Below are 16557 nucleotides of genomic sequence, written 5' to 3' on the forward strand. Positions count from 1 at the left end.
CAAATATAAATAAACTTTTCAGTAAAACCTCTATCACAAAAGAAAAACAAATAGAAAAGGTGGGGAGAAAACAGAGACAAGGCATAGAGAAGAACAATACCTCCAAAAAAATATGATTAATAGCTTCAGAAATATGCCATCAAGAAGAGAATGCTCTTTAGAAAAAAGAAAAATTAATTGGAAAACTCTTGGAGATTAAAAATTAAGTTAGATCATCCTAAAATAAAATTTTGAATTAAGTTTAGAAGATACATTTAGGGAATTTTCTCAGTAAGAATAAGAAAAAGCTAAAACTGAAAAGAAAATGTAAAAAAAAAAAAGAGAGAGAGGGAGCGAGTCAATTCAGCCAATCTAACATAAAGAGTTCTAGATGGAGGGAACAAAGAAAATGGAGTGACCGATAAGAGGGCCCACTGAGTACCCAGACAATAAGCTCAAACATATCCTCCCTAAGGCACACTCTAATGTAATTTCAGAACACTGGGGAAAATGGAAGAGGAAAGAGGAAAATAAAGAAGAAAAAAGGTCACATAGAAAGGATCAGGAGTCAGAACAGCACATGAACTTCTCATCAACAGCAGCACAAAGCCTTTATATTTTTGAAAGGAAACAACTGGCAATCTATAATTCTACATCTGGACAAATAATAAAGTTAAAGTGGGATTAGATTAAAAACTGTTTAAGTAAAAGGTTCAAATTTATTTCCCAGCATTTTTTCTCAGAAAGCTAAGAGAGGATGCGCTCCACTAAAATGAAGGAAGAAACCAAGAACTGTGAGGATGGCATGGGATCCAACATGGGAAAGAGGTCAAAGGAATTCCTAGGATAATGGTAAAAGCAAGTCCCAGGATGACAGATGTGTAGCAGGAAGCCTAAATAATAGATTCTCTGATGTGTTTGTCTGTATTGATAGGAAATATATAGTTCTATAAGAGTATGGAAGAACTAATGGTTTGTACATAGAATATTAAACGAATTCAAAAGGTGGAAGGACAATTATTAACAAATCCAAGAAAAACTGAAAAGCTACGCAGGAGAGAAATATAGCGTATCACTTGGCTCAGCTCTGAACATAAATTACCTAATCATAAAAAATACAGACACTAAGTATTAATTGAATAAAACATTATAACTCTACTGGGAGTACGGAATCGAGTGAGGAAAGGAATATGAGTGGTATGAGTGCTAAATTCTCAATCTGCACTTTACAAGGTAACAGGTTATGTCTCAAACTGCTTAATCAAAGAGAAAAAGGATAAGCAAACAATTTAAACACATGGAAGTAAATACCAGCAGAGCAACTGAAAGAGTTGAAAGTATCGGGGTGATGGTATTTGAGGGTAAGTTAGATAAAGAGATGACCACCATTTTCCCTATAAGTTTTACAGTCCTATTTGACATTTCAAATTATGGACGTGAATTACCTTACTAAAAATAAAAATTAGAAGGAAGAAAAATTAATCCTCTCCACTTTCTTAAGCTCATTCATCTCTTAGTGACAGCAGGTCTTGTTAATAGACCACTGCAACCTCAGCCCTGCCCATGCCTCTACTCTGGAATACTCTTTTAATACCTAGGTTCTAAGAAAAATCATTTGTCTCCTATGAAAGCTGAATAACAAAAGAAAACCTCTTTTTACCCTTCCTGACAGAGTACGTCATTATGAAATTAGCTTTTTAAAATCAAATTTAGGATTAAAGATAAAAGTAGTAAAACAAGAACTCCTATAACTTGTGCTTATATAAAATTATTTATACCTTCTTATTTTTTATCCAGTGATTATCTAATTACAGATACCAGAGTTAATTCCTTTTGTTTAATTTTTAAAAATCAAAAAAAATTTGACAAATTATAATAAGAATTTTTTTTAACCCAAAAACCATGAAGCAGGGCCACTGCATGAGATTGTGCACCTTGTGCTCTGCAGAGGAAGTGAGGATAGGGCTACGTATGATTCAGCTGCTCACCAAGCCGAGACACCCATGTTGCTACCCACATTTCCTTTCCTGGAGAAAAGGGCACTATTTCTCACTGGCCTACCCAGAGAGGACCCTTGTTACAAATGAACCAATCAAAGGATACCTTTTATCTAATTCACAAAATATGCCGTATATCCCACCTGTACCTCTGATTAACTGTCTTTCTAAAAAAGGCTCTATTTTAATCTTTTGATCGATTTGCACTTGGACAAAACTATAAGTCTATGAGCAGTGGTCAAATCTACGTGATCATGACCTACATTTACAGATTGACGTCCCCACAACAAATATCTGGTTGCTTACCAGGAATGTGTTTCCACAGTGCCCACATACGACTCTTGTACCTTCTGGCTGGATTGGCAATGCAGGTTGAACTGGTTGTTCTTCAGAAATAAGCATTACTGGGCCAAGGTTAATTATGCGTCTACTGTGGAAAGAGAAAGGAAAGAACTTCACTACCCCACAAATGGACGGAAGGCAAAAGCTGCAGTATATGACCAAAAATATGGAATATAGCATTGTAAATATGTCAGACCTGTTTTATAAATTAAGTGAATTAAGTGTCAGGCTTTGGAGCCAAAATCACAGAAAGTAGCAATAGTCAATATTTCAAAACCAAAAAAATGAGAGTCTTTTTATATTTGGGACAGAAACCATATATTATGGGGGTGGTCCTAATCAATACCTTGGGAACCACTTAACTGCCATTTCCAAGTTCTTATAAGTTTAAATATGAAAATAATTCTTATCATTCCCTATATAGGAAGACAATTTGAATTTGGTAAAAGACTAAACAACTTAAAATATTCTATATCAACAAATACGTGTGTGCCATGAAGGTACCAAAGAGCTCAGTCACAACCAAATTTCTCTGAGTAGACTGTATTCCTTGATGTCTAATCAGAGTTGGATAGAAAGGAAAATGGGAGGTTCCTTTCCTTTCTATTCTCTAGTCTAACATCAGACGGAATTGCAAATGATTCATGTAATGGTCAAAAGCCAGAAATCACAGACAAAAACACAGCTCAGGACTTGATATACTTCTATCTGGGCACATCGATAATGGTGTTTGGCATGGGCAAATAACTCCAGAATTTATTGCAGAGATTATGCTCAGCAGAGACTAGTGTAGCACACAGTGAGGTACACGATGATGATTAAAACACCTTCAGGTTAAGATGAATTATGTCAAAGGTAAACTAATTGGTTTTTTAAAATAAATTTAATGAGACACTGATTTATTACAGTGCGTTAAGTACTTACATAACTTCAAGAAAATTTGCATTGCTCATTCAAAAATATATCTTACAAATACCTGTGATCATTAAGTTCAAACTAAGCATATCATTCCTTTAACAAACAAAAAACTAATCTAGGTTCTATAATTACTTTAAGGACAAAGACTGTTTAGAACAAAGCCTAGCACATAATGGTCTTTAATAAGTACTTGTTGAATGAACAAATGAATGAATGAATGAATCTTTATCTCTTACCAGTTGGGTCTCGGACATCCTATTCGCCGAGATGTGTCCTTACAAATGAGGAGACAATTACAAGGGCATCTAACATATTTCTTCCCTGTTGGGGGGTTTTTGATTGGCTAGATAAGGGAAGAAAATGCAAACACAGCAAATTAACCAAAGTACAGATTGCCAAAGCTTGTTGTGTTTAAAAAGAAAATGCCTCCTTAAAACTTAGGCTCCCCACAGTGCTACCAAAGCACAGTTTAAGAAAAAATGCATCATAAGTGGTTTTAAATAGCTCAAATGTTGGCAAGCACTCTATGAAGTTCTGTGGGCTACAGAGATTTAATTACAAAGAGCATATTTCAAAATTGGTTTGTACTGGCCTTTTAATACGGGAGGAATATTTAGTGCACACCAAGAGTTGTTTTCCCTTTAAAGTTCCCAGGACAAGGTGGTCTATCTGTATGGCCAGGTGCAAACACTCACTGAGCATTCCTTGCACCTATCAGGGAAGAGCGAGCTCAATAAGAACAGCAGGGAAAGAGGAGAAGATGACAAATTTGCACTTTTCTTAAACTTCTCACTGGAAAATAAGAAGTCATTAATTTTATGACATCTTTTAACTTTAAAAAAATTGTAATAATTCTTAATGCTAGAATTTCTTTTCTTTTTCTTTTAACTTTACAGTAAATTTAAAAGCAAAATAAATAACACCAAAGAAAACACTCCTTTCAGCCTCAGGACTTAAGCCTGTTAAAATGAAGAATCTATGATGCACTGAGAGGAACAGTATGTCACTCCTGTGGCAGGCCTGCCAAAATGCAGAACCTGAATCTAATCATGAGGGAACATCAGAAAAACCCAAATTGAGGGACATTCTACAAATTATTTGGCCTGTACTCTTCAAAAATGTTAAGGCAATAAAAGACAAAGAAAGACTAAATTTCAGATTAAGGCAGATTAAAGAGACATGATAACCAAATACAATATGTAATTCTGGATTGACGCCTGGATCAGATTTTTTTTTTTAATGGATCAATTGGGCAAGCATTAATAAGGTCAAAAGATTAGATAACAATATGTATCAATGTTAATTTCCTGCATTTGATAATTGTACTGTGATTATATAAGTTAATGTCCTTTTTTTTATTCATTTAGGAAATTCACAATAAAATGTTTCGGGGTAGAAGAGCACCATATCTGCAATTACCTTAAAAGGTTCTGAAAAAATATAATTTATTTATTTAGAGAGAGAAAGCTAATGTGGCAAAATGTTAACATTTGGGGAATGTGGGTGAAGGGCCTATGGGAATTCTCTGTACTATGTACTATTATTTTTGTAACTTTTCTGTAAGTCTGCAACTTATTTCAAAAAAAAGATTAACACAAGTTGAAGTAAATAACCTTGGTAGAAATATATAAAAATTAGCAATAAGCCTCCTACAATTTATTAAACTACATTATAGATAAAATCTGAATATCTAACATGCACAAACATCTAGAACGTATTGCTATACTATCTAAAGTATCAAGAAAACCAGAATTTGGGTTAATTTCTGTATATCCAAATTTTACCATTAAGTAAACATGTGCTTGGCAAATGACAAGATTTGTTTTTATATTCTATTCCCACCTCACTTCTAGATCTCAGTTCCCTCATTTGTAAAACAAGGCAATTGAACTGGAAGAGTTGATGCCCTGGTCCTCAGTGCCAGCCCACGATGTCACATCTGGTCTGTAGTGAAATGCGGGGAAATGACATTGTCCACAGGCATAAGTTTTAATATTCTTACTTGGCAAAATAAACTTGTATGTGCCAGGCACTCTGCTGAGCACTTTATCCCTGTAATCCCAACAGCAACGCTCTGAGGTAGGTATTATCATTATTACACCACTTTACATGAGGAAACCACACATTAGAGAAGTCAGGTCCCCAAGGATATATAGCTACTGAGTGCAGAGCTAGGATTCGAACCCCAGTCTGTCAGCCTCCAAATCTCAGACTTATCATCAGTTATGCAGACAACTAGCTCCACTCTTTCTCCAGGACTTCTCGAATTTTCCATTAACTTGTCCTAGAAATCACTTCTCCTTTAACCTTAAATTCTACATTCTCTAAATCTTGCTAAAATTTGTCCATATTTTCTCACACACACACACACACACCTTACTTTCCTTCTATCTACTGAAATAAAAAGGACTTTGATTAGCCTTGTTTTTTATTTTGTTATGTTTTGTTTTTTAAATCTCCACAGGAATATCAGGTTCCTGGGCAGAGGTGGCTGCCCAGGAGAACAGATACCCTGTTTTAGGTGACAGGAGGAGAATGAATCACAGTAAAACTGCACAGGGAGAGTGACAGCGAACATAAGGGAACTCTTCTCTTGGACCCTGGTCCATTATATCTGTTCTTTTCAACCTAGAATTTCTCCACAGAAGCTCTTAGGTGCCTAAAACCTCTTCATTCATAAATTTAAATATCAAATTAAATGGCAAACATTAGCGAGTCATATGTTAAAGCACTCCTCAAAGACTTTTTTTTCACTATTTTCCTCCCCTATAATGTTATTGAGTCCATATCAAGGCAATCTGATTAGATACTATTCATTTTCTCTAAAATATTACAATTATTTATATTTCTTCACTTAACAAGGGTAATAATAATATAAAAATTTCAGCACAATTTTCTTTATGTCCTGAAGTAGTTTATTTGTAGCCAAATCCTATTGATCCCACATGAACTCACCACTTCTCAGTAGCCAGATTGAGGCTTTGGCTAAATCTGTATTGACTGAGATTCTTGCATAAACGACCTAGTCTGTTCTGTTTTCTTACAAGTGTAAATATAAAGCCTTAAAACTCTTTTTTTTCTACTGAGTAAAGAACAAAAGTTTGTATGGGTGGAGGAATAGGAGAAAAAAACAACACTAATATCAAATCCCAGGAAACCTTTAAGGCACTGGTATTATTTTTAATTGCTATTTATGTCTAACAGCTCTTATTTGCTTGCCAACTCTAAAAAGAGCACTAAGGAAGTTAAGGCTAATTAAATTTACTAGTAAGTGTTAAACTCAAAAAGAAAATATCTGGTTTTGTAGGCATCACCTATTTATACAATAAAGTTCTTCAAATGATGTCCTTTTTAGAAAAAAATATTTACAGTGAAATATATTGCTTCATGACTTAAGGTTTTATTTTATGAGTTTTCTATAAAACATATAAAGGCCAGTATCCATGTTTCATGGTTCTTAGAGACACAATAATCACTGGTTGACTTCTTTCTGGACTTTTCTAAAGAGGAAAAAAATACAATACCAAAAATTAAATTAATATTTAATTGCAGATTTTGAGAAAGATTGCAATTTAAAAAAATAAAGCCTAACTATGAAAGCAGAAATATATTTAATGTAACCAGTATACACTTTACCAGTTTATTACTTGAAACTGTAAAAATTTTACTTAAAATTTAGTTGCTCTTCCCAAAGTTCAGTTAAAAAACTGTGCCTTCAAATTTTTCAAAAATTTCACTAAATTAATATCAAGTAAATGGAATAAGTTACCAAGCTATTTGTAAACACTTTGGCACAGATGTCAACAATACACGCATCATCACAAAAGCCCAGGAAAACCACACTGCCATCCCACAGAAGTAAAGCAAGGTCATTTTCCACATAACAAGTACAAAGTCCACATCTGTAGTGAACATCAGTAAATTTTCATTTTAGTGAAAGTCAGAGTGGATTTAGTTGTGATATAGATAGATACTGAAGATAATTATAAATAACTGTCCATGGTCAGTTTCGTTTTAGAAACGAAGAGCCAAACGGCATTATATTTAAATTGACCATGAAATTTTTGTAATAGAGTTAGCTTTAAACACCTGGAGGCATCTTTGTATGATAAAAGAGAAACAGACAGAAGAAAGAAAGGATGAAAAAATATGGCCATGCCGGTATCCAGCCCACATCTACTTTCAAGTAACAGTATTGGCACGTTTCCTTTAAGGAGAAGATGCCAGACAAGAATTTATGCTTTTATTAATGGAAATCTCCACTTACCGTAGCTTCATTGCAAACCGTGCACTTAACCACATGCTGGTGAAGCTTGCCGTCCAAGTTGATCAGAGACTGGCACACGCGGCAGTTTATTACTGGAATGCCGCTGGCATCTGGACTAGCAATGGCTGTATATGGAGGTGGGAGTTCCGCTGAAAAGATATCAGCCATGAATCAGAGTCTCAGAGATATTATGGCTGGTGTTGGAGCATACAAGCAATAGAAGTAAAGTAGAAACTATCAAAATTTCCCCTCATTCTTTTATTTACATTTTTAGAGCTATCCAACTTATCCTAGTTTTGGAGCATAAACACACACAGGGCTATCTTGTGAAGTAGAATAATTCTTAACTGATAAAATCCAAATCATGTTTGCCTAGGTCTACCCGAATGACCCAGTTTCCTCTTACCAACCTATACTCTAAATATCCACTCCATTCCTACATGTAAATTCACAGAGCTTGTAATAGGAAACTGATGATTTACACCCAAAGTGAAAGTCTTACGCTAATGATCTAACAAGAAACAGAAATAGTCCATGAGAGCCAAGTTTTTAAATCGTTTATACATACACATAAATGTGTAGCTGTCATGCTCTGTTTATACTAGAACCAGTATAATAACTGCAGGCTATGACAAGAACAAAATAGGGTTTTGGTGGCAGTCAAGGAGAGACAAAAATGAAAATAAACTTATTAACATGGAAGAAACCTAATTAGAACCATGCTAATTTCAGACACAAAACAAAAATAAATTTAACGATTATTAGTTTCAAATTTTTACTTAATATTAAAAATCTAAGGAATGCACTACAGTATTTATGGGTAAAAAATACAATGTCTAGGATTTAGTTTAAATACTCGAAGAAAAAAAAAAGAATGGGGAAATAGATGAAAGAAGAGTATCAAAATGCTGATAACTGATGAATATAATGACATAGTTCATTTTGTTCTTACTACTTTTGTGTTTGAAAACTCCCAGAATACAGAGATACACAGACACATACCCACACACAAACACACACACTGTTTTTTAAGAGTCCTAAGGTCGCCTGATGGGGTAAAGCGTGGAGGCACAGTTTCAGAATCATATTCACCTACCGGAAGTATATATTTGCTACGAAAGTCTCAGAAAAAGAATCCAGATATACTCCTCCAGAAGCGAGATCTCCTCCTCCGGGTCTCTAAAGGGGACTGCCTAAGCCTGTTCTGCAGCTATCTCTGTTACACGCACAGGAGGCCCTTTCAAGGTAAGGTGTCGTCTTAGGACATCCAGAAAGGACTGCACCTTATCCACGTGACTGAAGCCCCACTAAAGAGAACTGACATCTCAGGAGCCTCTGTGACGCTAGGAAACACAATCACAATAGCTAATCATGAACAGAGCTATTTTTGAAATAGAAATTTTCTATCCACTGGATTAGGTTCTGAACTCTGTGATATTTTAAAATGAGTTAGCGCATAGCACATTATAGTCTGTCTAAAATCCACATATTACCACCTGGCATCACTGAGGTTTATCATGTAGATTTTTTCAGACTTGCAAAGGATTAGCAACAAGTGTTATTCATTCAAGTGATTCATAATAAGCTGAATTTCTGGAGCAGCCAAGGCTCTGAAAGAGGCCACTTTGAAATGACAATATTTGCACATTTCTGGGAGGCTGACACCAGAACACTGCCAAACACTGAACTTGAAGCTACAGATGTCTTAAATTATAAAAGTAGCTTTAAAACCTTGAAAGAATTTGAGGTTGATCCAGAGTGACCTGCAATGTATTAATCAAGAAGACAAAAACAGGTGAAAGGAACAATGAGTCAACAATATATCTGAGCCCTTGCAATTTGCAGGTTACTGTATCAGATCTCCATCAAGAAGGTATTGTCCTGGGAAAGAGAATACATGCCTCACTAGAAACTCAAGACACACTGCCTGGTGTGTAACAATAAATATTGTTTTTAGTAATTATTAGAAATGGTATTATAATAAAAGTTACTTTCCTCTCTTGCCTTTCTCTTGAGTTATAAAGTAACACGAAGTAGTTTTCCCATAATTACAGGTCTCCATCTTACATAGTATGACAGAAAAGAAATGTAAAGATAAGACAATATCACAAAGAAAACAAGTGCATTGGGGGTGAGGAGAGGAGGCCACACGTTGCAACTCAAAGGACAGTAAAATCCAGGCAAAAGCACTGCTCAAGGCAGAAAAAGCATTTGAGGCGCATCAGAGCCAACAAAACCTTGTGAATTTTTCCTCTAAGATTTGCACTACATAATTTTTAATCTACCAAAAAAAAAGAAAAGCCTTCTATGACAAAAATATGCCAGAATCTACTCTTTCGGAGGCTTGTGAAGTGGAGGGAGGAGGAAAGAATGACGAGTGAGGATTAGGAGTCTAAGCTAGCGGAGACCATAAGCTCCATGAGGTCAGGGTCATGTCTGACTTGTGCAGGACTGATTCACCAGCTCTTATCATTGTGTTGGGTCTATGACAGATGCTCACTAAATATTTATTGACTGCAAGGATGAATGAATGAATGAGTGAGTCACGGAAATTTATCAGACACATCTATTTCTCTTGAGAAAATAACACTAAGTATATTACTGCCACTCTCCATGCAGAGGAGCTAGGGTCCTAGCAGGGGGAGTGCAGCTTGACTGAAAAGGGGGCTCTCTTCTATATAGAAGAATACCCTCTCCAAATCACGCCCTGAAAGAGGTGAGGCAGCTAGGGGACACTGGCTTGGCCCACCACATAGATGGAATCAATCCAAGAGATCAATAGAATGACAGATGTTGCAGCCTAATTGCTCCACCAAAGCGTGCTTTCAGGCCTATCATTTCAATTTTCTGTCCATTACTTCTGCCCTCAGCTGATATAGAGATATTTCTGGTACTTTGACCCCAAGGAAACCTTCACCTATAACTCTATCTCCTCTTATAAGCGAATTTTAATTCCAGATATTTATTCCACAGTTAGTAAACCTACAATAAGTAGCAACTTAGAGTGTTCCTTTTGTCTTTTTTCACATTAAAACAGTCAACAGATCACCAGTATCGCCACTATTTTAAATTTCTGCCCTGCATACAAAGTCCACTGTAATTTTAGAAATAGGGATTATTAGATATTAAGAGTCACAAAAATTCTTCATTTTGGAAGAGATATACTTTTCATTTAAACAATAGTCATTTGCTCTATGGGGTTGGCCTAAATGAAAAATCTTTTTCCTCCGTGTGAGCAATATTTGATAGACCAGTAGTCCTCAATCCTGAAAAACTCCCTCAAAGATTCAGAATTGTACAATATTAGAAATTCAAGCAATCTTAAATTCAATCATCTGATTTCTTCATCTCACAGAAGAGAAAACCAGAGCCCAGAGATTCTAACTTTGGAACAGACTTGTACGTCCCACTTCAGCAAAGCCAAGAGCTGACTCCTCTCTCAGAGGTCTCGCCACAGGAACAGCTGCCTCTCTCAATGAATAACGATTTAATACAGGGAAAAGATGTAAGGACGAACGAGGATTCTGTAGAAACACTTAAACAAGAATCACATCTGAGTTAAAGGGGATTAGGAGGAGGAGAAGGAAGAGTCAGGGAAAATAAAAAATAGAGCAGATTACGAAAAAGGAATCAATTCATGATAACAGAAACTTCATAGAAAAACTGAGATTCTTAAAGAGACAAGATGAAAGAATCTGGATCACAAGGCATACATAATGGTCCTCCTGAAACACTCAAAAGGAACCATTATTACTCCATGAACCCACAAGTGATCAAATTACATTTTCCCATCACAAACATTGACCTAATGTATCTATTTTATGCCAAACAGCCCCTCCGTTCTGCTGATTCATCCTGGTGTAGTAATCCATACTTCATTTTTTACCAGATATATCCTCCAGCATTTTAAAGGTTGAAGTTGTTTTGCTGGATTGCGCTGACCTTCATTATCTCAGTTATTCCTTGATAAGTCTCTTCAACGGCAATATTTTCCAGTTTACTTCACTTACTTCACTAATAGATTCCTTATACTCAGCCCTTCAGGCCTCGTAAAGACGTATCAAAATTGAAAAATGACATCAGATTAGAATGAGAGATATTTTAGGATACTATGATTACAGGACGAGCAAGAAAAGCAAAAAGGACCAGCCAGGGAGGAAAGGCCTGGCTTTCTCTCTTCAGGATCTTGGTGGAGAGTATGGGTTAGGGACAGGGTGAGCGCAGCTGCGATGGGATAGCGACTTCAGCGTAAGCCCTCTCCAGCCCAGTTCAACAGAGAGAAGGGGAAGACCACCTTCTGTTCCTCCCCTCTGAAACCAAAGAAATAATACTATCCAGGAGACTCTTGGGTTCTCCTAGAACTGTGACATCCCTGAAAGATCCATCTGGCCGAAGTTAGACTGGAAGGTAATGTGCTCGCTCCCGGGTAACTGAGTCTCAGCTCCAGTCCACACTTCTCTTGTTGTCACGCTGGAGCTGGAACTCGGCAAACCACATTTTGGCTTTGCCAGCGGGCTGCAAGTCATGTCTGTTAACAGGTGGTGATAAAAGGAGCCCGCAAGGTTGGAGGAGCAAGAAGAGACTGGCAGCCCTCTCCCCAGGTGTACAAAGTCTTTCCCCAGAGCCCAGAGACATTAGCACCAGCTGGCCGGTGCCTCTCAGAAGTCGTTTCAGTTCTGTAGGACTCCTCTAAATTACTAAATTTTAATAATTCCAATCTCTTCCCTTTGTTCTCTCAGCTCTAGAGGTGGTAGCTGCTTCCTGCATTTGATACCTACTTGATACCTTAGAGTAATATTTTTACCTTTTAGTTACCTAGTTAACAACTTTATACCCAATTAACAATTCTTTCTATTATATTCTATTGTGTGGTTTCTATCTTCATGTCCTAAATGAAGATACAAAACTCACACCAGGAGTAATCTCGGGAAATAGACCCTCAAAAATGGGATGGGAGGGGCCTGCCCAGTGGCGCAGCAGTTAAGTGCGCACGCTCCGCTTTGGTGACCCGGGGTTCACAGGTTCGGATCCCGGGTGTGGACCAACTCACCACTTGTCAAGCTATGCTGTGACGGCGTCCCATAGAAAGCAGAGGAAGATGGGCACGGATATTAGCCCAGGGCCAGTCTTCCTCAGAAAAAGAGAATTGGCGACAGATGTTAGCTCAAGGCTAATCTTCCTCACAAAAAAAAACAAAAAAAAAAAGGGATTGGAGGAGTGGTTTGATCATGCCTGGGGCTTGAAGGCAGTGCTGAGCTCCTTTACCAGTGGGACATGGTATGGTAGTAATTGACGGCATGCGGTGGCATCCTGCTGAATCAGATTATCCCCCTGTAGATGATTGTGATGTTTGTGGCTCCTTCGCTTGACCATATGGCAGTAATAATTACTATATGGATTGTGATATGGGGTGAATTCTCATAAATGCAATGGAGCATTTACAGAAAGATAATGAGAAGCTCAGGTCTTTAAACTCGCAGCTCAAGTCACGGTCCGAGAACTTCTATTGTAGCCCTAAAAGTATCACTTATTTCTAATTGTCACAGGGCTTATATTGCTGGAAATCAAACAAAATTTAATTGTATAGATTGCAAAATCATAATGTCAGGTAAATCCATAGCCTTACCAAGTCTCTCATGTGAAAGTTAAGACATTGTTTGCAAAGGAGTGGAACTGTGACACTTGGAACAGGGCCATGTGGTTGCACCCAAACAGAGCTGAGAATCTTCAACCCCTGAGTCACTCTGAGCCTCCCTTGTGAGTGGAAAGCAGCTTTCCTTCTTGCGTCTGAGGAGGATGAGCCTTCCTTTACTGGAAAACTCTGTAATAAGCTCACGTGAGGCAGTTGTCTTACAAGAGGATGGCCATTTTCCTTATCCTCAAACTTCTTGTTGCCTCAAGACTCACAACCAGGATCAGATCTCAACGTTCCAGAAGGACAGGTGCAAAGTGTGACTTAGAAAGAAGCAGCTTATACAGCAAGAGAGTTGCAAGGCTTTGATAAAACAGATTGTCAGAAATCTGGAGAGTATGAGCAGGAGTAGATCCTAAGGGTGTTAAACCAAAGAGCGCAGAACATAACACTGATTTGAGCCAAATTTAATGATATGGGTACACTTGCCAGGTGTTCTGGATTTGACGTTTGTTTAAAGCTGGAAGTAGTTCTATCAGTTTACTTGCTGGTTGATGAGACTTGGCCTTATATTTAATGAGGTTGAGATATCAGAACATCCCTAGCATGATGCAGAAGAAGTAATCAAAGGCTTAGGGAGTTAGTAACGTTGGAGTGAACTTACTGTATGAAATCTGCTCACCCACACCCTACTGCCTCCCCAGAGAGGACCCAAAGGAAGCACCTTTCACTGAGGCATCAAGATATATATCATTTAGGGGAACACACGTGTCCTGCTCTGGTAGCTTTCCTACGCAGGCCAGGCACTACAGGGCAGGGTGACTATTGCGATGTGCTGCCTGATTTCAGTGGGGAGTATGGGATCCCAGAGGAAGAAAGGCCAAATGGCAGCACTTAGAAGCCAAAGACAAGGTGGGTACATTTACTGTAATGGAAAATAGTGGATATGAGAAAATTTTGACCCACAAGGACCTTTGGCAGTGGCTAATTGAAATAAGGCAAGGATTGAAATGGATGGGTAACCTACAAAAATGTTACTTGGTTATATATAACAGAAAAAATTAGGTCTTGTAACCAGCAACCTGACTTGAGTAGCCACAGTAGAGAGTCATAATTTTTCAACCAATTTCCAACAAGAGCAAGTTTACCAACCCAGAGCATCTTTATTGAAGGGTTGGTTCATGCCCTTGAGGAATGACTCAGCGGCACTGCCATAAGTATATACTGTAAATCTCCAAGCCTTCTCCAAAGAGATTTGAGACCATTTACTAGAGTTACTATTCACTGGGGAAAAAGAAATACACAGATCTTTCAGGGATTACTAGAAACTAGCTCCTAAATGGTGCTAATTCCTGAAGACCCAAAATTCCACTGTGGTCCACCAGTGAAAGGGAGGGCTTATGGCCATCAGCTTATAGAGTCTTACCCAAGGTCCAACTCATAGTGGTCCTAGTAGATCTGGGGACCCACGTTGAAGTTCTTTTCCCAGTTCCTGAATACATAATTAGAACAGACATTCTTCCCAACCAGCAAAATATCAAATTGGTTCTCTGGCCCATAGATGAAGGCAGGAAGGGTTATGCAGAGGCCCCTGGATCTTCTACCAAAAGCGACACCACATCCCTGGGAGGACTGCAGAGATTAGTGTCACTACTAAAAGGAGTGGGTGAGATTTGTCACATCTTCATTCACCTTGCTTTTTTCTAAGTTTGACTGCTGCTCCAGGGCAATCCTAGTTTTGTAACTGAGGAGATGTGATATAGGGCCCCTCTGTGAGCTCTGATGCCAGAGGAAGCAGAAAACGCAGCAGCCAGTCAGGCACTCCAGCTGGATCCCCAGGAGTTAGCAGCATTCAGTGGGCCACAAGTGCTTGAGCACCTCCTCTGGACGGGCCCTGTGCTGGATGTATGTCAGGGACACCGTGGAGAATGAGGAATGCTCCAGCCTCAAAGAGCACACCTTCTTACCATGTAGAAAGGCAGTAAAACTACAAGTACAATTTGGTGTGGTAAGTGCTCCGATGAGAACAGGCACACAGGGCCCGGCCCGGTGGCATAACGGTTAAGTTCACGCACTCCACTTCAGTGGCCCGAGGTTCGCAGGTTTGGAGCTCGGGTGTGGACCAACGCACCGCTTGTCAAGCCATGCTGTGGCAGGTGTCCCACATAAAACAGAGGAGGATGGACACAGATGTTAGCTCAGGGTCAATCTTCCTCAGCAAAAAGGAGGATTGGCAACAGATGTTAGGTCAGGACTAATCTTCCTCACAAAAAGAAAAAAAAAAACATCACACACGGGACTTTGAGAGCACAGAAGAGGGCATGTAAATCTGACTAAGACAGAGTGTCAGAGTGAGGGGTAGGGAAGGAAAAAGGAGGGTGGTGGCAAAGAGTCACTCTAGCACAATTTAGCATTCTTTGAGTGCTGCAACCTTTCTGTACATTAACCATTAACTTCCCTCTCCAGTCGGCAGCTCTAGAAAAACAGCCATACCTCACTAAGTGTGGTGGTAATATCAGCTTGGGGCCAATATCCCTCTACAGCCTAGTGCCTACAGTCTTACTTATAGGAGCTTATGTGGAGGTCCCAAGGCAACAATAAACCAGGCGTTCTTATACAGCAGGCGATGATTACTGAATTCCACTATGAGCTATTATTCTGCTATTTTTCCCTTCCTTACTGGTCTCAGGCATTTGGGTTGTATCAAAACACTGCCATATAACTGGACATGCTGGCAAGAAATGCCCAATGACTTGCCAATGACCAATTCCTGGATGACAAAAGCTTCTGCTCTGACTTCTCTATTTCTCATAAGGCAGTATTTCAACCTCATTCTAATAATGCATTTCATCTGTGGCACCAGTGCTTTCTTCAAGTATAGACAGTTCATAAGTTATGTATTCTCCTCTCACTTTGTCAACTACTGTCTTTTTTTCTATTTCAAAAAATGCAGTTTTTTCTGATGACCTATGTGAAATCACATTGCTTACATGCATGGCTCCATTCTTAATTTGTTATTTACAATATTGCTTCCAAGAAAGCATGTGTTTCAAGAAAAATAGAGAGATATTCATGTTTAGTACAGAAAAACAAATTATTTCCAGGGCAAAAAATGCACTTGCCTAGAAATTAAGAAACTCCTCCTGTAGCCTACGGAGGTAAAGAATTCCTATTCTGTCACTCTTCCTAGACCACTCATTTTCACAAAGTACCACAGACTGTGTACATTTTCTAAGAGAAAGCAAGACACTCCTTTGCATATAACTAGGTATACACACTAAGCGGTAACTTAGAGGTTACAAGTATTCATGAAACACAGTTATAAATGTACTTAAATATAACTGAACCCAAAGTTTGTTATAAGGCATTTTAGATAAGAGGGAATATGAGGGGGAAAAGTGACCTCGGTATAGGGGGAAGGG

General features: G+C 38.3%; 1 protein-coding gene across 4 annotated transcripts in view; it reads right to left on the minus strand.

The window, feature by feature from the left end:
* Window positions 1-16557, minus strand: part of PIP4P2 (phosphatidylinositol-4,5-bisphosphate 4-phosphatase 2) — a 47225-nt gene that overhangs the window by 18508 nt on the left and 12160 nt on the right. For all 4 annotated transcript variants that reach the window (XM_058564566.1, XM_058564567.1, XM_058564569.1 and 1 more), the window contains 3 exons: window positions 7504-7652; window positions 3473-3579; window positions 2283-2406 (listed from right to left, as the gene is read on the minus strand). In XM_058564566.1, the coding sequence (XP_058420549.1) occupies window positions 2283-2406; window positions 3473-3579; window positions 7504-7652 (380 nt within the window). The remainder of the gene's footprint in view (window positions 1-2282; window positions 2407-3472; window positions 3580-7503; window positions 7653-16557) is intronic.

This window comes from Diceros bicornis, chromosome 21 (genome assembly GCF_020826845.1).
Source record: "Diceros bicornis minor isolate mBicDic1 chromosome 21, mDicBic1.mat.cur, whole genome shotgun sequence".
Lineage (NCBI taxonomy): Eukaryota > Metazoa > Chordata > Mammalia > Perissodactyla > Rhinocerotidae > Diceros > Diceros bicornis.